The 21052-nt window shown below is 44.5% G+C and overlaps 1 protein-coding gene across 1 annotated transcript; it reads left to right on the plus strand.

The window, feature by feature from the left end:
* The first annotated feature begins 47 nt into the window (after positions 1 to 47).
* Positions 48 to 20936, plus strand: RabGGTa (Rab geranylgeranyltransferase subunit alpha). Its single transcript, XM_045754639.2, has 10 exons — positions 48 to 162; positions 2515 to 2625; positions 2972 to 3090; positions 4146 to 4336; positions 4575 to 4774; positions 6226 to 6326; positions 14626 to 14797; positions 17077 to 17302; positions 18510 to 18638; positions 20248 to 20936. The coding sequence occupies exons 1-10, from the start codon at positions 160 to 162 to the stop codon at positions 20679 to 20681; spliced, it is 1686 nt and encodes a 561-aa protein (XP_045610595.1). The 5' UTR covers positions 48 to 159; the 3' UTR covers positions 20682 to 20936.
* Positions 20937 to 21052: the final 116 nt, after the last annotated feature.

The raw sequence follows: 21052 nt of genomic DNA on the forward strand, positions 1-21052 counted from the left end.
ACCCCCAATTTACCTTCTTGCATATAAATATGTAAGTAAATAAATTAATAATTAAATACTTTCAGTAATTTGGATCTGGCAATCAGTGTTGTGTGAGCCGCGGAGGTGTGTGCACGCCCTTCTGCCTCTCCTGCCTCCACCTGCCTCTCTTTTAGCACAATGGTAACTCTCACGCCTGTTAAAGTCTTGCCTATGTATGGAAGAAGCTGCTTGTGTTATGAAGCGTATGTACGTGGTCATATATTGAAAGGTTTTTTTGTTATGCCACGTATGACGCAGTGTTATGGGCCGTTCATGACCCGGGCGTTGTTCTGACACGGGGGGCCAGGGGGGCTGGCATGGGGGGCCAGTGGGGGCTGACACGGGCAGGCCAGGGGGGCTGACACGGACTGGCCAGGGGGGCTGACACAGGCAGGCCAGGGGGGGCTGACACGGACTGGCCAGGGGGGCTGACACAGGCAGGCCAGGGGGGGCTGACACGGGCAGGCCAGGGGGGGCTGACACGGGCAGGCCAGGGGGGCTGGCACGGGCAGGCCAGGGGGGCTGGCACGGGCAGGCCAGGGGGGGCTGACACGGGCAGGCCAGGGGGGGCTGACACGGGCAGGCCAGGGGGGCTGACACGGGCAGGCCAGGGGGGCTGACACGGGTCAGGCCAGGGGGGCTGACACGGGCAGGCCAGGGGGGGCTGACACGGGCAGGCCAGGGGGGGCTGACACGTGCAGGCCAGGGGGGCTGGCACGGGCAGGCCAGGGGGGCTGGCACGGGCAGGCCAGGGGGGGCTGACACGGGCAGGCCAGGGGGGGCTGACACGGGCAGGCCAGGGGGGCTGACACGGGCAGGCCAGGGGGGCTGGCACGGGCAGGCCAGGGGGGCTGACACGGGCAGGCCAGGGGGGCTGACACGGGCAGGCCAGGGGGGCTGACACGGGCAGGCCAGGGGGGCTGACACGGACTGGCCAGGGGGGCTGACACAGGCAGACCAGGGGGGCTGACACAGGCAGACCAGGGGGGCTGACACAGGCAGACCAGGGGGGCTGACACAGGCAGACCAGGGGGGCTGACACAGGCAGACCAGGGGGGCTGACACAGGCAGACCAGGGGGGCTGACACAGGCAGACCAGGGTGGCTGACAGTATTGAGGGAACCTTTGACAAGTTGCCAGCTTTCTGTCCCTGTTGAGGCCACTAGAAATGGTGGCCAGTGGGTAATTTCATGTAAATAATTAATCACTTTATGAATAGAATTAAATAGTTTATATATGTTTAAGTTTTAGCTGTATAAATGGCCAATTTATGAAGCTTGTTGTGACGTGTTAAAAGAAGAGGTAGACTATGGAATGATTGTCATAGACGTGTGTGACACGTAAAGTCAAGACAGCACACAGTTGAGGGCACCCAGACTGAAATGGTTTGGGCATGTTGAAACAAATTGATGATGATTGATAAATGAGTATTCCAGTAAATTGTTTTGGATGGAAGGGAAAGTTTGGGAAGAAGGTGTCCAACCACTTGGGCTGGACGGTGAAGGGACGGTCTCGCTTCATGCACATCGCCATCCACAAGTGGTTGGGCACCATTCTTTTCCCCTGTCCCATCCCAAATCCTTATCCTAAGCCCTTCCCAGTGCTATATTGTTGCAATGGCTTGGCACTTTCTCTTGATAGTTAGCTTCCCTTGGGAAGAAGGTGGGTGCACATTGTGAGGATGTAGGGGGGCCTCGTAGCCTGGTGGATAGCGCGGACTCGTAATTCTGCGGCGCGGGTTCGATTCCTGCACGAGGCAGAAACAAATGGGCCAAGTTTCTTTCACCCTATGCCCCTGTTACCTAGCAGTAAATAGGTACCTGGGTGTTAGTCAGCTGTCACGGGCTGCTTCCTGGGGGTCGAGGTCTGGTCGAGGACCGGGCCGCGGGGACACTAAAGCCCCGAAATCATCTCAACATAACCTCAAGATGTAGGGAGCAAGTTTGGACAGCCCATTGACTATGGTAAAGGATGCTAAGAATGATCCAATTCTAGGATTGGATAAACATCAGCAGCAGTTTGTAAAAATGGTGATAATGTAATGTACTGGTATTTGTATGTAATGCATATAACAATTCATGAGCAGCAGTACCATACACTTATTCTTATGAAGTGGTGGGTGTGTGGTGGTGCATATTTATCTGTGATGCTATATCGTGCATTGTTAGGGGTTTATTGACTAAACGTGTTACCTTTTTCAGTTTTATATCAACATTTATCTTAAGTGTTGTACATTCTTTTACCATATAGTATGTACTGTAGTATTATTTTTTCTGCAGTTTTTCTCACTAGAAATTCAATAATTTTTGTTGTGTGTAGTCCTGTTTTAACCCAAGATGGCAAAGGACAAAACTGAGGTACAGAACTGTAGTGAAAAGATTAAATTGCACAGTATTAATTGTTCTACACAGTGTTTTCCTTCTTCATAAAAGTAAATTATAATATCCATTATAAATTAAATGTTCACATTTTTGTTTATCTTTTTCTTTATAGCACGGACGGCTGAAAATAAAGACAACAGCTGAACAAGCAGCAGAGAAACAGAAAGAGCGAGCAGAAAAGAAGAAATTATATCTTGCAGGTCTTACAAAAGCTTTTGCAAAGGTACAGTTCAATCTTTTTGTATAGAAGGAAATTTCAGGAAGTTTTGCCTTGAAATGCCATCTTTGATTCCAACATTATCACTAGACTTATGTTCAAGATACAGTAATATTTTTATGACTTATGTACTGATGGTATAATAAAGCAAAAATGCTATACTTTATAGGCCAAATTCATTTGTCCAAAGCTGTCAATTACAGAGGGCCTAAATATGCTTGTATACTGTATACTATTTGGTATATACTGCATACCATACTGTATACAGTACTATATTGTATATACTATCATGAATTTAATTAAATAGATAATTATATCAGCTTTGGGTGATCATGGTAATTATATATTTCAGAGAAAATCTGGAATACATGATGAAGAAGGACTAAAGATAACTGCTCAACTTGTAGCAGCCAACCCAGATGCTGCAACCCTTTGGAACTTTCGAAGGGAGATTCTCTTGGCCATGAAGGGGTTAGTGCCGTAACTATTATTATTAATGGCTTGCATGAAACGCTATGTGTATTTGTGGCTTTAGGTATTGTATGTACTAGCTCTATCTATAAATCCAACATTGTTTGTAAGTCTTCATCTATGTACAGTATGTACTTTTCCTGAATAAAAAAATTCATTTCATTTAATAGAAATTCCCCAAAGGGATTTTTTTTATTTTCAATTTTTTGTAACCGAGTGATATTGAAGAAAGCTTATGCACGTTTTTGCTTAAAACGTCTAAGACCTGCATATGGTTGTGTAAGTAGGATCATTATTACTATTAAGTCATGTATTTCCTAGGTAAAAGATTTGAGAACCATTTTAAAGATCATTGGAACTAGATGTTTTTGTTAGATTTATTTCTTTGATTTTAACCTTGGCAACATGAGCTTGTTCACTAAGCATTGCATTACATAAAAATTATATTGTACGTGATAAAAAATCATTATTTTAATTTTTGTTGGAAAATGTTTAAAAATTATGTACATAGTTTGTCCCAAATAGTCACACTTTTTTTTTTTTGTCTCCTATAATACTCTTCTTTGGCTCAGGGTATGTTTCTTCCTTGGATTTGTGACAGGGGGGGATGGGTATTTTGATTTTAAATAATGATCAAAATAAAATTTGTAATGTAAGATATGCTTGCCATAGGAATTGAGAATATTATGTTTGTCTGACTGCCCAAAATTCAGTTTGGGTATTTGCTTCTGTTTTTGTTGGTTAAACAAAAGTTAAGTCTTAAATTAGACATACAGCACTTGTGTAAAACTGTAAATGTTTTTTTTTTACAGTATTATCAGTAAGACTAAATTTTGCAGAACTGTATGCACAGTATATATGTGTTTTTTTAATACAAAATCCCTTAATTTGAAATGCAATCTATTTTTTCTCCAAAAGATCATTGACCAAATAACATTGGGTTATTCATGTGCTCTCAATGAATGCATCCCCATTCAAAACTTGGAGCCTGCTTTACTGTATGTTCTCTTTAATAAACAATTAAACATTAAATATAATGATGGCAATGTTTTCAGAGATGACCAAGAACTATGGGAGAAACTTCTTAAAGGGGAAATGACATTGGTAGAAAATTGCTTAATGAAAAACCACAAAAGTTATGGGGCATGGCACCACCGCTGCTGGGTGATGGAAAACTTTCCCTCGCCGCCATGGGCTGCTGAAATAGCACTTTGTGACAAGTATCTCAAAGCAGATGAAAGAAATTGTAAGCATTACTTTATCATTTATACAGAGTTTGTGAATTGAGGAGAGGCATGCGGCAGCTGCCTAATTGTGTACGCTCTTGGTAGGAACACTATGAAATATTCTGTATCTTGAAATAAATAACGTATAGTTCATGTAAACAATCATCAGGTATTATCATCTGCGTCAATCTAGATGCAGATTATTTTGGTGAAGAAATGGTGAAAACAGACCATGAACATCTGCATTATATATTTCAGTTCATTGCTGGGATTACCGTCGATTTGTGGTAGCAGGAAGTGATCAACAACCAGAAGATGAGCTGAAGGTTTCCCAACACTTGATAGAGCACAACTTGAGCAATTATTCTGCCTGGCATTATCGTTCCAAGCTTCTGCCACAGGTTTACCCTCCTCCACCAAACACTCCTCATCCAATATCAGAAAATGCACTTATCAAGGTAACATTTTTAACTTTGACATTTTTGTTTCATCTTCTAAATTTGTAAGCACTGTAATACAGTATATTTAATATTATTAGAATATTAATCATGCACAATGACGTCAGAAGGATGTGATATATCAGAGAAAATATTGAGGCCATGTGATGGGATTTAACCCGCATCCCTGGACTCCTCGGGCACACGCATGACAGACTGGCCCATGATTATACTAGTATCAGTATTTAGAGATGCCACCTCTCAACTTGGTGGATCTATCTTCTTGAGGTCATCTTGAGATAATTTCGGGGCTTAGCGTCCCCGCGACCTGGTCTTCATCCAGGCCTTCTTTTTGTTGCACACCCCCAGGAAGCAGCCCGTAGAAGGTGTCTAACTACCAGGTGCCTATTTACTGCTAGGTGAACAGGTGCATCAGGGTGAAAGAAACTTCCCATTTGTTTCTGCCTCCACCGGGAATCGAACCTGGAACCTTGGGATTACGAATTCCAAACGCTGTCCACTCGGCTGTCAGGCCCCAGGATGAAAACACTACCATCACCTGCTTTCTTTTGATTTAAGATCTTTTGGAATAGTTTGATTTTAATAGCATTATATACACAGCTTGATACATTACCAGGGTGTACCATATACAGAAAAATACTCTACATTATTAAAGTACTGCGTGTGTTAAATATATTACATTACTGTATATCAAATAAACAGGTGTCTAGTCAAAATGAAGTATACCTACTAGACACAGAATGTGTTGGCATTTTGTAGTGTTGTTTTCAATCCAAGTCTTATCTAAATCCGGGCTGAGAGTTCTTGTTAGGCCTGGGTTAGGCCTCGATTGCTTGCACCACTTACCTATACCTCTATTGGCAAACCAATGCTTTCCTGTATCAAAACTAAATTTGTCTATCATGAATCCAGTGTTATGATTTGTATACTGTACAAGCTTGTATTATGGTGAATTTGCCTGCATGCCATTATTCTGCCCTAATGAGTCATACTTTAGTCCTTTTCACCTTAAATAGCTGTTAGGGTTTATATTATTTAGTTAAGAATATAATTAGTTATAAAAAGTTTGACTTATTTGCAATGTATACAAAATTGTGTTTGTGATAAGGATAGATGGCTCACTATGGGATACTGATTCACTTTTGTTTCATCATAAAATGTAAAAACCCATATGGAGAGGTGACAACTTGGCTAACAGGGTTTATCTGTGAGGTGAAGAGTCAACCATTCTGTGAAGTTTGATGTATTTTGATGTATGTAGTTAACAGTAGAGGTCCTTTGATGGAGCCTCAGAGCACTCACTGCTACCCAGTTTTACCACTCTATAAAAGGGGTAACAATAATGAATGCACAATATGTATGTGTATATTATTTAATTTTATTTATTTATGAAAGTTTTCTCAACTTTAGCATGGCCTATTTATTAACTATACTTAAATCTGTTTCCTCAGGAACTGAAAACGGTAGTTGAAGCTGTATTCACTGATCCCTCGGACCAAAGTCCTTGGTTTTTCTTGCAGTGGCTTGTCAACAGGCAAGAAAAAACCCCAAGGTGAGGTTTTGAAGAAAATATTTTTTTTTTTTACTCCATCCCTTAATTTTTTAAACTAAGACTAGGGTTCATTGAGGTTCCTAGCAAAACTGTAAATACGAGCTGTTATCCTACATCAGCTCATCTGGAATCTGCCCTCCCTCCCCCCAGAGACTCATTTATTTCATGAGATTATTATTTGAATCCATTGCTTATAAACTAGCTTTAATGATAATTAACAATCGTATAAGAAAATGGTGAGCCAGAAGCAAGCTGTGTGCCACAGCTTTCATGTGATCATTTGACTTGATATCCCACTTATCAGTCTGTTGAGTGAACAAGTTCCAGATGAGTCAGTCTCGGAATGAATGGTTGTTGAAGTAAAGTTCTTGAGAAAGGCATTTTCAGTATGAGGTTGTTGATGGCAGAGTGCCTTGTGTTGTGTGTTTCAACTACTGTTGCCCACATAGATGGGTCAGGTGTCGAAAATTGAGAATATTGGGCTTGTACATAATAGTAAGTCTACCAACATCATGACAGTATTGGAGGTTGTGATGTTCAGACCAGTTCAGCCAGACTTGTTAAAAAAAAAAATGATCATTCTTGCATGGTTCTCCAGTGATACATGATCATCCTCAGAAAGATATCATGCCCCCAGAAAGAAGCAAAGCAAAATAGCAGCATGGTCAAGAGTGAGTAAACAAAGTGAAATAACATAGCAAACAATCCACTTAGTAATTAGGTCACACATCCCCTGGTTACCACTAGAATGCTGGCTCCCATGTCAACAAACCCTTAGTCAAGAGTCAAACAAATGCCCGCTGATGCACCAGGCAGGGTCCAGGGAGCCACCAAGGCCCTTTCCCTCCAAAAAGGGACATTTCATTACAACCAACCCCCTCCCCGCTCAGCTCGTTGTCGCCGTGTGGGGGCTTAGTGGGCGGCTGCCGGAGTGTGATGCTCCTTGGGACAGTCCTCTGTCCTTTTCTAGCCTTGTGCTCCTGCTGCCGTCCTCTCCAATTCTGCTGGGCATCTTTTCCTTTTCCTTCTGTTTCGTTTTTCTCCCCCCTCTTCTCCTATCTGCTTGCCGTTTCCTACCGACCTTTTGCTCGTTCTGGTTCTTCCCTTGGACTTCTTCTATTTTGACGCCCGGGTGCTTGAGGAGGCATACTCATGCACCCGTAGAACTGCAGTACCCGACGTCGAGAGCGAGGGGAACCTTTTATTGTCAATCCCCACTTCGTCACTGAACCCGATCTCGACGGACTGTCGGTTTCTTAAGGTGGCGTTTGTGGGGCGTATACTCGCGACGCACCCCTAGGAGGCCCCGACAAGATCGGCGATAGCTTCTTGTTGGGTGTCCTGCCTCTAATTGTGGCTCCATGGTGGGTGTGGGGGCACATTCGTGAGTGAATTCTTTCTTTCGTCAAGATGATTACCCCTGCTTCGGCTTCTTCTGGTTTACCTTCTCAGGCTCGTGGGGTGGGCGACCAAGCCCCCGAGTCGGTCCGTATTGGAAGACCGGGCTCTGTAGCCTCCGCTGCATTGGGCCCCGACCTTGCTCCTCCTTTGGCCTCTCTGACTCCTTCCTCTGGCTCCCCTCCCTCCTCTGTGGTTGGGTCGAGCCCCAAGCCCCCAGTGGTGACTACCTCGTCCCCTGGCGTGGCTCCTTCTCTAGTTGTAACTACTGCGCCTTTTAACCCCTCTCTCTCTGGGGGTTCTCACCGCCGTCTTCGTCACGGCCGCCCTCGCTCGATTCCTTCCAGTTCTGCTACCTATCAAGCCTTGTTTGGTCCCGCTTCGTGGGCCAAATATTTTGATCTCCTCCCTCTTGATTCTGCGCCTCCTGACGATTTCTCCCTCCATCGACATCTCATTGATTCCGTGGATGCCTCCATTACTTTCAACCCCACTCGTCTCGGTACACGTGTCGTTGCTGCTCCTTCTCAGGATGCTGCTTCCCGCTTGGCTGCCTTATCCTGCCTTGGCGAGACCCCCGTTCGGGTCTCGAAGAACGTTCAGTTGAATGCCAGTGTTGGCACTATTTTGCTCCCGCCCCATGTTGCGACCGGTGTTCGGGACCTACGCGACTGCCACGACGATATTCGACATATCCTCGCTGCCCAGGGCCATTCTATTCTCCAGGTGGACACGTTTACTCGTCCCCCTCGTGGTAGTCGCCGTCAACCCCTCCGGGTTGTGAAGATAACCTTTGATGGTAGGACCCTTCCACCCTCTGTCATTCTTGCTGGTGCCAGGTGCTCTGTCCAGGAGTACATTCCTTCTCCTCGGCTCTGCAACAAGTGCTGGAGGTTTGGGCATGGTGCCCTCCGCTGCTCCGGGACTGTCTCTCTCTGTCCTTTGTGTGGTGGCGAAGGTCACTCTAAGTCGGAGTGCGCTTCTCCCCAGGCTCGTTGCCTCAACTGCGGTGAGGCCCATCCTACCTTCTCCCGTGCGTGTGTCCATTACAAGCTTGAGGCAGCCGTCCTCAACTTGAAGCACCGGGAGCGTTTATTTTTTCCTGAGGCGAGGCGCCAGGTTCGCCGGCTCCCGCCTTATGCTAATATCTCTTATGCTCGCGTGTTGCGCTCTTCCTCTCCTCGTCCTTCCCGCCTTCCTCAGACTCACAACCGTTTCCAGGCCTTGGACCCTGATGCGCCCACTGCCCCCTCCTCTGTCCCTTTGGGTTCTCTCCCGAAGGATCCTCCTCCTGGTCCTCTGTCTGGGGTTCCCCTTCCTTCTACCCGGTCTGTCGTGTCTTCTGTGTCTTCTTCCTCGTCCCCCTCCGATCCTCCTTCCCATCCTCTTCCTCCATCTATCGGCTCTCCCCGCCGCCTGTCGGTGCGGGCGGATGTCCATCGCTCTCCTAACGGCCGTCGTGTGTGCTCTCGTTCGGCTTCTCCTGTTGAGACACTAGAATCCGTTGCCCGGTACGTAGTTGCTGGGACACCGGTCTCTTTAAGTCAGAAGCGTAAGCCTGGCTCCTCTCCTTCCTCTTCCCCAGCGGGTAAGAAGGCTTCGCTTTCTTCCTCAGCTCCTCCTTCTGGCTCTGTTGCTCCTTCCCCTCCCGTTTCAGTGCTTGCGCCCCCTGTTCCTGCTATGGAGGTTTCTTTGGCCCCTGCTTCCGTTTCGGTTGCTGCTCTTGCTGGGGTGCGCTCCTCTCTTTCTACTCCCCCTCTTCCTGCTGCTGTCCTTGACTGCTCCTCTCCGTTGTCTCCTCCTCCTCCTCCTCCTCCTCCTCCGGACCCTGCCCGCCCACCTCTGATCTGTTCTCCCGTTTCCTTCCCTCCGTCTTTGCTCAGTTTACCCATGCCCCCTAACCCTGACTTTGCTGACCCTGATCCCGACCCTGATATTCTTTAACGTGCTCTGTTGGTCTTTCGCCTTTGTTTCTTCCTTGTTCTCTGTTTTTGTCCTTTCTCTTCTCGTCGTTGTCCATTCTTTAATGGAACGTTCGAGGTTATTACGCCAATTTCCTCGAACTCCAACTTCTGGTTTCGCGGTTTTCGCCCCTTTGTGTCTGTCTCCAGGAGCCGATGCTTGGTGCTCGTCCTGGTCGTTTTCGTGGCTATTCCTTTCTCTCCCCCCCCCCAGCCATTGCTGGGGCTTCTAATTCTTCTGCTCTCTTGATTTGGGCTGATGTTCCCTTTGTTCCTTTACTTTTTCCTTCGCCTCTCCATTGTTCTGCTGCTCGTATCTTTGTGGGGAAATGGTACACAGTTTGTTCCATTTATCTCCCCCCGAGTGTCCCGCTCTCTCTTCCTGATTTGAAACACCTCCTAGACTCCTTGCCGGAGCCTGTGCTCCTGCTGGGTGACTTCAATTGTCGTCATTCTCTTTGGGGTGACGTTCTGACGAATACCCGGGGTCGCCTCCTTGAGCCGTTTCTCCTCTCTTCTTCCCTGTCTCTTCTGAATTCTGGTGAGCCCACTCATTTGGACTCTCGAACTCGCACCCTTTCTTGTCTTGATCTTTCTCTCTGCTCTTCTTCTCTTTACTTAGATTTCACGTGGCAGGTTCTTGATGACCTCCATGGAAGTGATCATTTCCCCATCCTTGTTTCCTTTTTCTCTTTTCGCCCTTCCCTCTCTTTCCCTAGGTGGCAGTTTGCTAAGGCGGACTGGACCCTATTTTCCCTCAGTGCTACTCTCTCTGACCTCTCCCTTCTGCCCCTCTCTCGCGCTCTCCTCCTTTTTCATGACACTGTCTTCGACGCTGCCCTCCGCTCTATTCCTCGCTCTTCCTCTTGGGGTCCACGGAAGTGCGTTCCCTGGTGGAATGCGGACTGTGCTCGGGCTGTCCGCTGTAAGCGTGCAGCCTGGAAGAAGCACCGCCGTAGGCAGACGACCGATTCTTTTCTTTTCTTTCGGAAAGCGAGTGCGGTGGCCCGTAGGGCCATCCGTACGGCTAAACGTGCATGTTGGGCATCTTATGTCTCGACAATTACGTCCGAAACCCCTCTGGCCCAGATCTGGAAGCGTATCCGCAAGATAGCGGGTAAGTTCGTTCCCGATGTTTCACCGGTCCTTCACCTCCATGATACTCTTGTGGCGGACCCGTTGCAGGTCGCTTCCGAACTGGGTTCCCACTTTTCTTCTGTTAGCTCTGGTCTTCATCTTCCCCAATCTTTCCTTCTTCGTAAACCTGTCCTTGAGTCTCGTCCTTTAGATTTCTGCACTCATCTTCAGCTTCCCTATAATGATCCCTTCTCTCTCTCTGAACTTCGTTCTGCCCTGGCCCTCTGCGGTTCTACGGCGGCGGGCTCCGATGGTATTCATTATGAGATGCTTCGCCATCTCCCTCTGAGCATGTCTCAGTATTTACTGAGTCTGTATAATCGGATCTGGGAGTCGTCGTCAGTCCCTGAGGACTGGCTCGATGCCGTTGTCCTCCCTGTTCGCAAACCGGGGTCTCTGGGTACTTCCCCTAAGGACTTTCGCCCTATTGCTCTCACAAGTTGTGTCTGCAAACTCTTTGAACGTATGGTTAACGTTCGTCTGATGTGGTTCCTGGAACACCATCACCTCCTCTCCCCTTCTCAATTTGGTTTCCGCAAGTGCCGCAGCACGACAGATGTCCTGGTGAACTTGGAGGTCTATATTCGTACTGCTTTTGCTGCGAAGACCTCCGTTGTTGCCGTCCTTTTTGACCTAGAAAAGGCTTACGACACCACTTGGCGTTATCATATCCTATCTCAACTTCATTCTTTTGGCCTTCGTGGTCATCTCCCTCTCTTTCTCCGCAGCTTCCTCTCTCGTCGTTCCTTTCGGGTGCGCCTTGGTACCGCTCTCTCTCCCTCTTTTCAGCAATACGAAGGTGTGCCCCAGGGTAGTGTTCTGAGCACTACTCTTTTTTCTGGTTGCCCTCAATGGTCTTCTTTCCTCTCTTCCTTCTGGTGTCTTCTCCGCTCTCTATGTCGATGATCTTACCCTTTGTTGTCAGGGTGATGATTCGCCTCTCCTTCAACGCCGGCTTCAACTTGCGGTTGATGCCGTGTCGTCTTGGGCCACAGGTCATGGCTTCAAGTTCTCTACTTCTAAGACTTGTGCCATGACTTTTACGCGGAAACGGGTTGTTCTTCGTCCCTCTTTGTCACTTTATGGTCATCCCCTTGAATACAAAGATTCCGCGAAGCTTTTGGGGTTATTCCTTGACACTCGTTTGTCTTGGTCTCCCCATATCTCTTACCTCCGTGTTGAGTGCTCTAAGTCCCTTACCCTCCTTCGGGTCTTGTCCCATACTTCTTGGGGGGCAGATAGGCGCACTCTCCTTGCTTTACATTCCTCTCTCGTCCTGTCTAAGCTCGATTATGGTTGCCCTGCTTACTCGTCTGCTTCTCCTTCTACTCTTCGCCGTCTTGATGCTTTGCACCATACTGGGTTGCGCCTCAGTTCTGGTGCCTTTCGTTCGACTCCCGTCCTTAGCTTGTATGTTGACACTGGCTTCCTGTCTCTCCAGGACCGCCGTGATCGCTACTGTCTTCGCTATCTTGCGCGGTCCTTGCAACATCCTTCCTCTCGCCTCTGTCGTGCTTTAACTTTTACCCCTCCTGCGGTTCCTGTTCCTCTTCACCACCTCCCTCTTTCTGTCCGGTTATCTCGCCTACAGGATTCTCTTTCCGTTCGTATTTCTGATGTTTCTCCTCGTGTTGTTCCTTCTTTGCCCCCGTGGAGGGTCCCTCTTCCGCGGTTTTGTACATCCTTGACTCGTATCACTAAAGCTTTTACCCCTCCTACAGTTCTAAAACGCCTTTTCCTCGAGCACTTTTCTTCTCACTCCCGCTCCGTTTCTGTCTTCACCGATGGGTCTAAGTCAGCGGACGGTGTTGGCTACTCTGTTGTTTTTCCTGATCGCACTTATATGTGTCGCTTGCCTCCGGAGACTAGCATCTTTACAGCGGAACTTTATGCTATTCTCTATGCTCTTCGTCTCCTACTTTCTCGTTGTCAGTCTTCCTTTGTGGTTGTTGTTGACTCTCGTAGTGCCCTCATGGCTCTCGGGTGCTTTAATCCAGTTCATCCGGTAGTTGTCGAGATCCAGCATTGGCTGTTTCTCGTTCACAGTAAATTTAAGTCGGTTGAGTTTTGTTGGGTTCCCAGCCATATTGGCGTGTCTTTAAATGAGCGTGCGGATGCTGCCGCTAAGGAAGCTGTCCGCTCTTGTCCCATCTCTCGTAAAGGCATTCCGTATTCCGACTTTTACCCGGTTATCCATTCCTCAGTCCTTACCCGTTGGCAGGCTTCTTGGTTGTCTGTTACTGGTAACAAGCTACGTACTCTTAAATGTTGTGTTTCCTCGTGGCCGTCCTCCTTCCACCGTAACCGGCGGTGGGAAACAGCTCTGGCGAGGTTGCGTATTGGCCATACTCGCTTAACCCATGGTCACTTGATGGAGCGCCGCCCTGCTCCTTATTGTCCTAGTTGCATTGTCCCTCTTACGGTCGTGCATGTCCTTCTTGAATGTCCTGACTTCCAGGACGAGCGTGTGTCTTGCTTTCCGACCGCCCCTCGCGGTCACCTGTCCCTCGATAGAATTCTTGGTGACTCGGATACTTTTGATATCGTTCGCCTTATGCGTTTTTGTTCTCGTATTGGCATCCTTGGTGATATTTAGCGCCCTCTGATTATTTTGCGTATTTGATGGTGCTACATAGCCTTCCCGGTTTGGTGCCTTCTTTTGATAATTACTTACTTACTCATTACAACCAACTCTGGGTTTCTAGAGGGCCAAAAGGTGATAGCTAACAAACCACAGAGAAAGATAAAATGTGACCCACCAGGGGTGGAGGAGGTCTGAAGATTTAACCCGTAGAGGAGAATGGCCTGGATCAACAAATGACATGGCACCCAAAGCAGCCCTGGCATAGCGCAGATACAACAGGCATCCACAACCGGACACCACGAATGATGCCTCAGGACGAGACGACCTCCTTGGGATGATACCCTCTTGGGGATAAACTTCTGAACATGCCAGGAAAGTACATAACTGTCAGTGAAGGGGCAACATCAGCGTGCATTTAGGGAAGAGCAGCCCTAAACACTTGCAGCTCAAGATGAACTGTAGCCAAAGTCCACACAACAAGTTAGGATTGTAAACAAACCCATGTGATCCAAATACTAAACCTTGGAATGTTAAATAAGCAAATGGACCCCCACACAGGACAAAGTCAAAAGGAAGGCCAACACTTATCCAGGAAAAAATCTGGGACTCAATGAAGTTGAAACTCAGTGGAGCAGTCTGCAGTACCTGACAAAATGTGAGTGACTGGGTTTATTGACATGGGAGCCAGCAACTCCAGTGGTGCTACGACCTGGTGGTAGACAGTAATAACTTGGTGAGGTGTGACCTAACTACGAGTGAATAGTTTGCTGTGTTTTGTTTTACAAAATTTTACAAAATTACAATGTTTTACAAAATTTTACAAAATTACTACTTACTTGACTGTAGTTTATTTTGCTTCACACCCCGAGGGCTTGATTTCGTGTTGAAGGGTGATCATATATTACCTGCTTTCTGCACTCTTTGAGGAGGGGGGAGCTAGGTTTTGGCCTCTGGTTTCTGGTAGGCTTTTAATGACTGGCAAGGGTTCATATGAAAATAGTGTACTCAAATAGTAACCTAAGTAACTTGAACTCTCACCTAAGTGTGGAGCTATCTCAGTGCAGCTAGCAACAAGGAGGGCATTCTGGTTCTCCAAAATGCCCATGTCCCAAGCATTTTAGATTTTGAGACTAGACTGTCCCGTATTGTTTAAATGTGAGCTTCAAGATATGAGAATACAAAGAAATAAGACATGCACTAAAATGTATTTATTTTTCAGAATGCTACAGGTTGGTTACGTACGAAATAAAGGTGATACTGGCCAACTTATTTGTGTTTTCTCACAACCTGTGCCACGGACAGAAGTACCTCTTGTTCGTGTGGATGGTTCCGAGTCTGATGAAAATTTGTTATGGTATTCGCCGATCTGTGAACAATTTTCCAGTGTTTGGGTGAGTCACAGTGAAATGTTACGTAGAATTTTGTTTGACATGGTATGCTCTCGTGCATTATATCTGTGAAAAGTCATACCTGCAAGGGCTGCTCTGAAAGAGTTTTAATGTATGATGGAATTGTTTACGGTTCCTAGGTTAGTAAGGGATAGTCCAACATCTCCCATCATTAGATGTTGTTGTTGTTATAGATTCAGCTACTCGGAACAAAGTTCTATGTAGCACGGGCTATGGTGAGCCCGTAACTTACCTGGCACAGGAGCGGGGCAAGTAGCACGGGCTATGGTGTGAGCCGTAGTGGACTTACCTGGCACAGGAGCGATGCTGTGCGTTACTCGCTCCATCAATAGATAGTTCAGCAGCTCATATAGGCTACTAATAAAATACCTTCATTTGTGTAAAGTAACCATAACGGATAAATTGTTAAATCTTAATTTTTTTTTTATTTCTCTGCCAAATGGTTAATATTTTCTGGGCTGACTCCTCCAGTATTTCACAGGAGATTAGGCACCGAGTACCACAGCCCCTCCTAATTCTATAAAGCTTGTCATTGAGACTTATGCAGCCTACTACAAACCAAAATATTAATTCACTTATAAAAGTGAGAGAAACATAGATATCAGAAATCAATCAACCCCCCAAAAAAAAGCATACATGAAACAAAGCAAAACACTGTACTGCTTTTAAAATAAAATTAATGAAATCTAACAATAATTGCCATTGGATAAACAACCATTGCCTTAGCTCACCAAGCCACCACCAGATGGCATTTTAGGTTACTGTCTGCCACCCACTTCACTTGTGTACCTGATACAAAGTGAAAATGTGGTTATTTCTTGGCTAAAGTGTACACGCAAGATAATTTGCTCACTTAAGGTGCACGTGGATACAAATAGGGTCAATTCAGGTTGGACTACCATAAAGTTGGCTATCCCAGAAGAGCTGTTCTCATTTGTAGTATAGATATGGTACAAAGGCTAACATACTCTATTGGGCTATGCTACAAGTACGGTAGACTGCAGCCTGTCGTGACTACAGGACGGGGTCACCAGCGTGGCTGTCAACTCTGGCTGTATCACACATGGTTCAACTTGCATTGGTTCACACATGGCAGCTTTCACTGGTTCGAATGAGAAAATGTGGGAAATAGTCTTTCATTCTTCCTTCAGACTTATGTTCTATTGCTACACTGTGGGTTTATATATAGTGCTCACTTGACACCTTACTGTGTCTTTTACTCTACAGATTAGATATCTTGCAATCTAGGGGGCATGCTTCTTGCAGTCCTGTTGCAACTGGATGCAGCCCTTCATGATATCTGATTTTACAGTCAATTCACTTGGTTCAATGAAAATATTCACACTTAGGAATTTCAACCGCTTGCAGGTATTATTGATGAAACAGTAATGCCGTAATAACTTGACAGCCAAGGATTTCGACAATGTGGTTTAGTTAGTGGCCCCTAGCGGAAATACGTCTATTATAATGGCTATCCTAGGCTGGAATAACGGCTTGAGGCAGGAAGGACACACTAGTTTGTTTCAGCCCTTCTCTCTAAGGGTAGTTAATCAGCAATCATCTGTTAGGCTTCATGTAAGCCTACTGGACATACCAAGCATAGGTTTATCAGAGGTTACGTGGGCTGGTGATGTCGTGGCTGTCACATTATCTTAAGTCGGCCTCTGCGGTGACCTGACCTGTTAATCTCCTCCATACTGCCAGGGACAGTTTTGCACACCCATTAGCTCTTATGATGGTGATCCAGTGCTCTCTTCTATGTGGAAATATTGCATGCCCTCAATCTTTTATGGACTTGACATATAATAACCCTTGCAGCATCATAATGCTGCTTGTATAATGGGCTCTCACTAGAGACCAGATAAGCTAGGTTTTAGTCCAGTAATAAAGGGAGATAGCCTTTGTGCACTTGACCTGTGCACTGTGGGCACACATAGGGTTAATTTCCCAACTTTCATGCACATGCAGGATCTCTGCAACATGCTACTTGGCAGTGATGGAAACTGAGAGAACTCTCTCACACCCATTTATAGCATATTTAAAATAAAAACTGTGACTTGTTTTAATTTCATGTTTGACACATCATCATACAAACTTGTGTAGATTTTAACTTTTCCCACAAATTATTTTAATTATTCTCACATAGATTATGACCATGTAAATTTAGGAGTGAACTGTATACCTGTAAGAGTACTTTCAACATTGTGACATTACCATTCCAACCATTAGAAACATCTGAACCTATTATTTTAATTTTTCAGGTGGCAAAATTGCAACTTTCTTTAGAAGAGGCACACACTGTCATAATGAACATCAGTTCCTCAATGAAAAAGTCAATATCTGTAGATGTTGGGCCAACCCAGGCAATAGAATGGGTTACAGCATTGGAGGCATGTGGGGAGGAATTGTCCGACACTACACGATCAACACTTGAAGAAGTAAAGGAAAATTGTGTCACCCTGGATGAATTAGACCCTGGTAACAAATGTGAGTACTGTACTATGCTTTTGATTAAACTTAGCACTAACTTCACCTAGATCCTCTTCCTCGGTGAAATGTGCTTGTGTGTTCTTCTCTTGGAGCCAAACTAAAAGAAGGTTTTAGGTAGGATTTCACATGTCAGACTGGACTCTGAAAAGGAATCATATTAACTTGCTTCAGGCTGGTGATAATGTCTGATTGTAAATTTGACTTGTAGATATTCAGAACACCTCCCTTGGCACTGTTCTCTTCAGATCTGGCTACCTGGGGTTTGGTCATTGTTTTATCCAGTTCTCTGTTAGTCATTGGGCATTCCTGCCAGCCAAAATGTGCAGATTGAGCAGTGTTTATACAGTAATGGATGGCTCAGAAGCTTAAAACTCTGCCATGGCATTAGGTACATTAGAGTATATGTAAAAGGCAGTCTACTGAGGTTACCTCATCACCATAATCTCCACTTCAGTCAACCCAACATTGTCATCGTCCACCACCACCTTTTATATCATATTAATCATTGTATTTTGTCACAATTGTTACCAGTTACTGTATAAAACTGTCAATATAAACAGCTGGTGATGACTGGCCATACCCCTATATAACTACGAACTAAAAACTATAAAAGAGACCACTACAAATATACCACTCCAACGACAACCATTCCCAGTATATACGTGTAGCTACTAAAAATACCACAATACAATTCTCCACTACAATAACAATCACTACAACAAACACAGCCACAAAAATTAATATCTCGACCAAACAAACACAACCACTGTAACTAATATAAATACCACCACTAAAACTTAATAAAAACACAGGCATACAGACATAAACGCAACCTAACTACCACATCCCCTATGCACTCTGCAAAACCAACAAACATAGCACCCCAATCTGTGCTCTTTTTCCCCACCCCTGTGCTCTTTTTCCCACCCCCGTGCTCTTTTTCCCACCCCCCGTGCTCTTTTCCCCACCCCCGTGCTCTTTTCTTCACCCCCGTGTTCCTTGCCCCAGCCCATACTCATTACATTTACTGAAATCATTATGCCCCAGCACTTACTAGTGTCTTACAATTACTGCTTCTTTGATCATTTCACCAGCCTGGCTGTGTCTTGAGATATGCTAGCCTATTGGTGCCGCCTTCAGTATCATTTGTAAAAATGTAAATGTATCTATTTTGCCTGTTCTCCTAAGCTGACCTTGTTTTCAGGGGTGCTGCTTACTCTGGTTGATGTCATGTGGGCTCTAGACTCCCACACACATCAAAAGAAGATCCATAGTTACCTTTCTCAGTTGCAGGAGCTTGACCCATTACGCAGCAAATATTATTTAGATATGAGTAAGTGCACACAAATATTGATTTTTGTTTTAATTTCATCATTGTAATAATTATCTTTTTGTTCAAGTAAGTTTGGATTTGGTTTCCTTGTCCCTTGGGATTAATATCTACCATGACATTGATGCAAATTTAGTGGGCACTATGAAAGCTCTTGCGGTCTGTCTTATAGTTCTGGAGGCAAATGTGTTAGAGAGTAGGCACGTCCTTCTCTTTTGTATTTGAATAATTTAATATACTAGGTAAATATAATTAGTTGCCTTTCTCTGGTGATCCCTGGGTAATTCCACATTCCCAGCCTGTTCCTTTCTTTCCCATGAGGCGAAGGGGTTCATTTCAGGCAGCTTACGAGAAAGGAAGCAGGCTGGCTGGAGCTTTAGATGACCTGGGCTGTCACCTGGTAGTAATAAGGTGCCTTGACTGTCCCAGGACTATTGCTATTTTTAAGTTATGTAAATGACTTTGCTGAGGTAAATGATTGTCGGAATTCAATCCAAATAAATGCAAAGCAGTGAAAAATGGGTAAGGGATACAGGAGACCTGTATTTAACTACACCTTAAAGACAGTACCAAGACAGTTGCAAGAAGCCATTAGATAAAAAAAAAAAGAGGGTAGACATAATTCCACCACTAACATCATTAGCTCATATGAACATAACATCAGCAGCATTTGGTAAGTTAGCAAATATAACAATTTTTGGACAATAATATGTACAGTATCTACAAAAGGAGGCTTTAAAGTGCATACAAATTCTCTATATGAGAACATTACTTGAGTATACAGCTCCAGCATAGAACCCACACCATATGAAGCATACTCATAAACTTTAGAAAATTCAGAAGTTTGCAACTAGGTTATCTTGAGATGATCTTGAGAGGTAGTGCCAGAATTGAGAGGCCTCAGCTATGAGGTCAGATTGAGAGAATTCAGCCTCTCAACCTTAAAAGAGAGAAGACACGGAGGGGAGACAATAACGTTGAACAAGATCTTGAGTGGAATAGATAAAGTGGATAAAGATAGCCTACTTAGATTAAAATGAGGTAGAAAAATGGGGCAGCGGTGGAAGTTAGATATGTGATCAAGTTGAAAAGATGTAGGGAAGTTCTCGTACCCTGTATGGGCGGTAGGAAAGTGAAGTGCACTGATGGAAGAGGTTTTTGAAGCCAATTCCATCCACAACTTAAAAAAGAAATGTTAAAAATGATAATACTGAGAGAATTTTATAAGGTAGTCATTTGCCCCTCTTTACCAAAGAGTTGCACTTTATTGCAGTCCTTATGTTTGTGTACAATAATGCCTAAATGTCTTTAGAAATAGTGTACAGTATACTGGTTTCTTTATCACATCATTTCACTACTTACCACTATCTTTTCACCTCTTCCGCCTTTTGGCTAGATCTCGCACTTTTAATTTTCTTCTAATAAATTTATTTGTTCTGCTTAATATTTTTTTTTTCTTCTTAATTGATTTTCTTCTTTATTGCAACCTGTTGTTTGTGTGTGTGTTATTCATTAAATATTTTAGATTAACAGTGGGCTGAATTCAGTAGCATCCACTTTAGTGCATTGTGATTTTGCAACTGCAGTGCTAATATTTTTTATATTCTTTCAGAAAGCAAGCTGACTATGGAGACTGCACTCCAGCATCACAGGATTGTTGCCGAGATTGGTAGCAAGTTCCAACTTTCTAACAGCCATCTCACAAGAATTACTTTGAGCCATCTCCTTGCCAGCACTATTAGTGTTGATTTAAGTTGTAATGATCTTATATCAATTTCACCTTTACAAAATCTTGTTGCATGTAGGATTCTAAATTTGGATAATAACCAGATTCAAAATCTTGCCCCATTAGCAAGTTTGACTAATCTTGAAACACTCTCTGTGGCAAATAACAAAATAGACAATTTAGATCAGCTGAAGGTTTTAAAGGGCCTTCCAAATCTAATAGAGCTCAATGTCAGTTCAAATCGTATATGTGACCTGGAGAACGTTGATGAGGATATTAGGGAAGTATTACCACAAATACAATCCCTAATTCTTCGGTGAGAGAGAGTCCACTTTAGTACAGTATGGAATAAATGCTAAAATATGAAACATATCTTATAATTATTTTATGTTCAGTCAGTGCAGGATCACATTTTAGCCTATATAAATTAATGCACAAAGTATTATAGCTAATATAAAATTAGACAAATTATTTTATATTTGATTACAATTTATGCCAGCTGAAGCATTTTATGTACTAATAAATACTTTATTAAAGTTTCACTGCAAATTATGAAACACTTGTTAATCCAGCAAGATACTTTTATTTATCCTTATACATTTAAATGCTCACCATCCATGTTATTGACCTTATTCCTCCCAACACCACCCGTAAGGGACTACCCGCCAAACACACACCGAAACTAGAACGT

This window comes from Procambarus clarkii, chromosome 37 (genome assembly GCF_040958095.1).
Source record: "Procambarus clarkii isolate CNS0578487 chromosome 37, FALCON_Pclarkii_2.0, whole genome shotgun sequence".
Taxonomy (NCBI): Eukaryota; Metazoa; Arthropoda; class Malacostraca; order Decapoda; family Cambaridae; genus Procambarus; species Procambarus clarkii.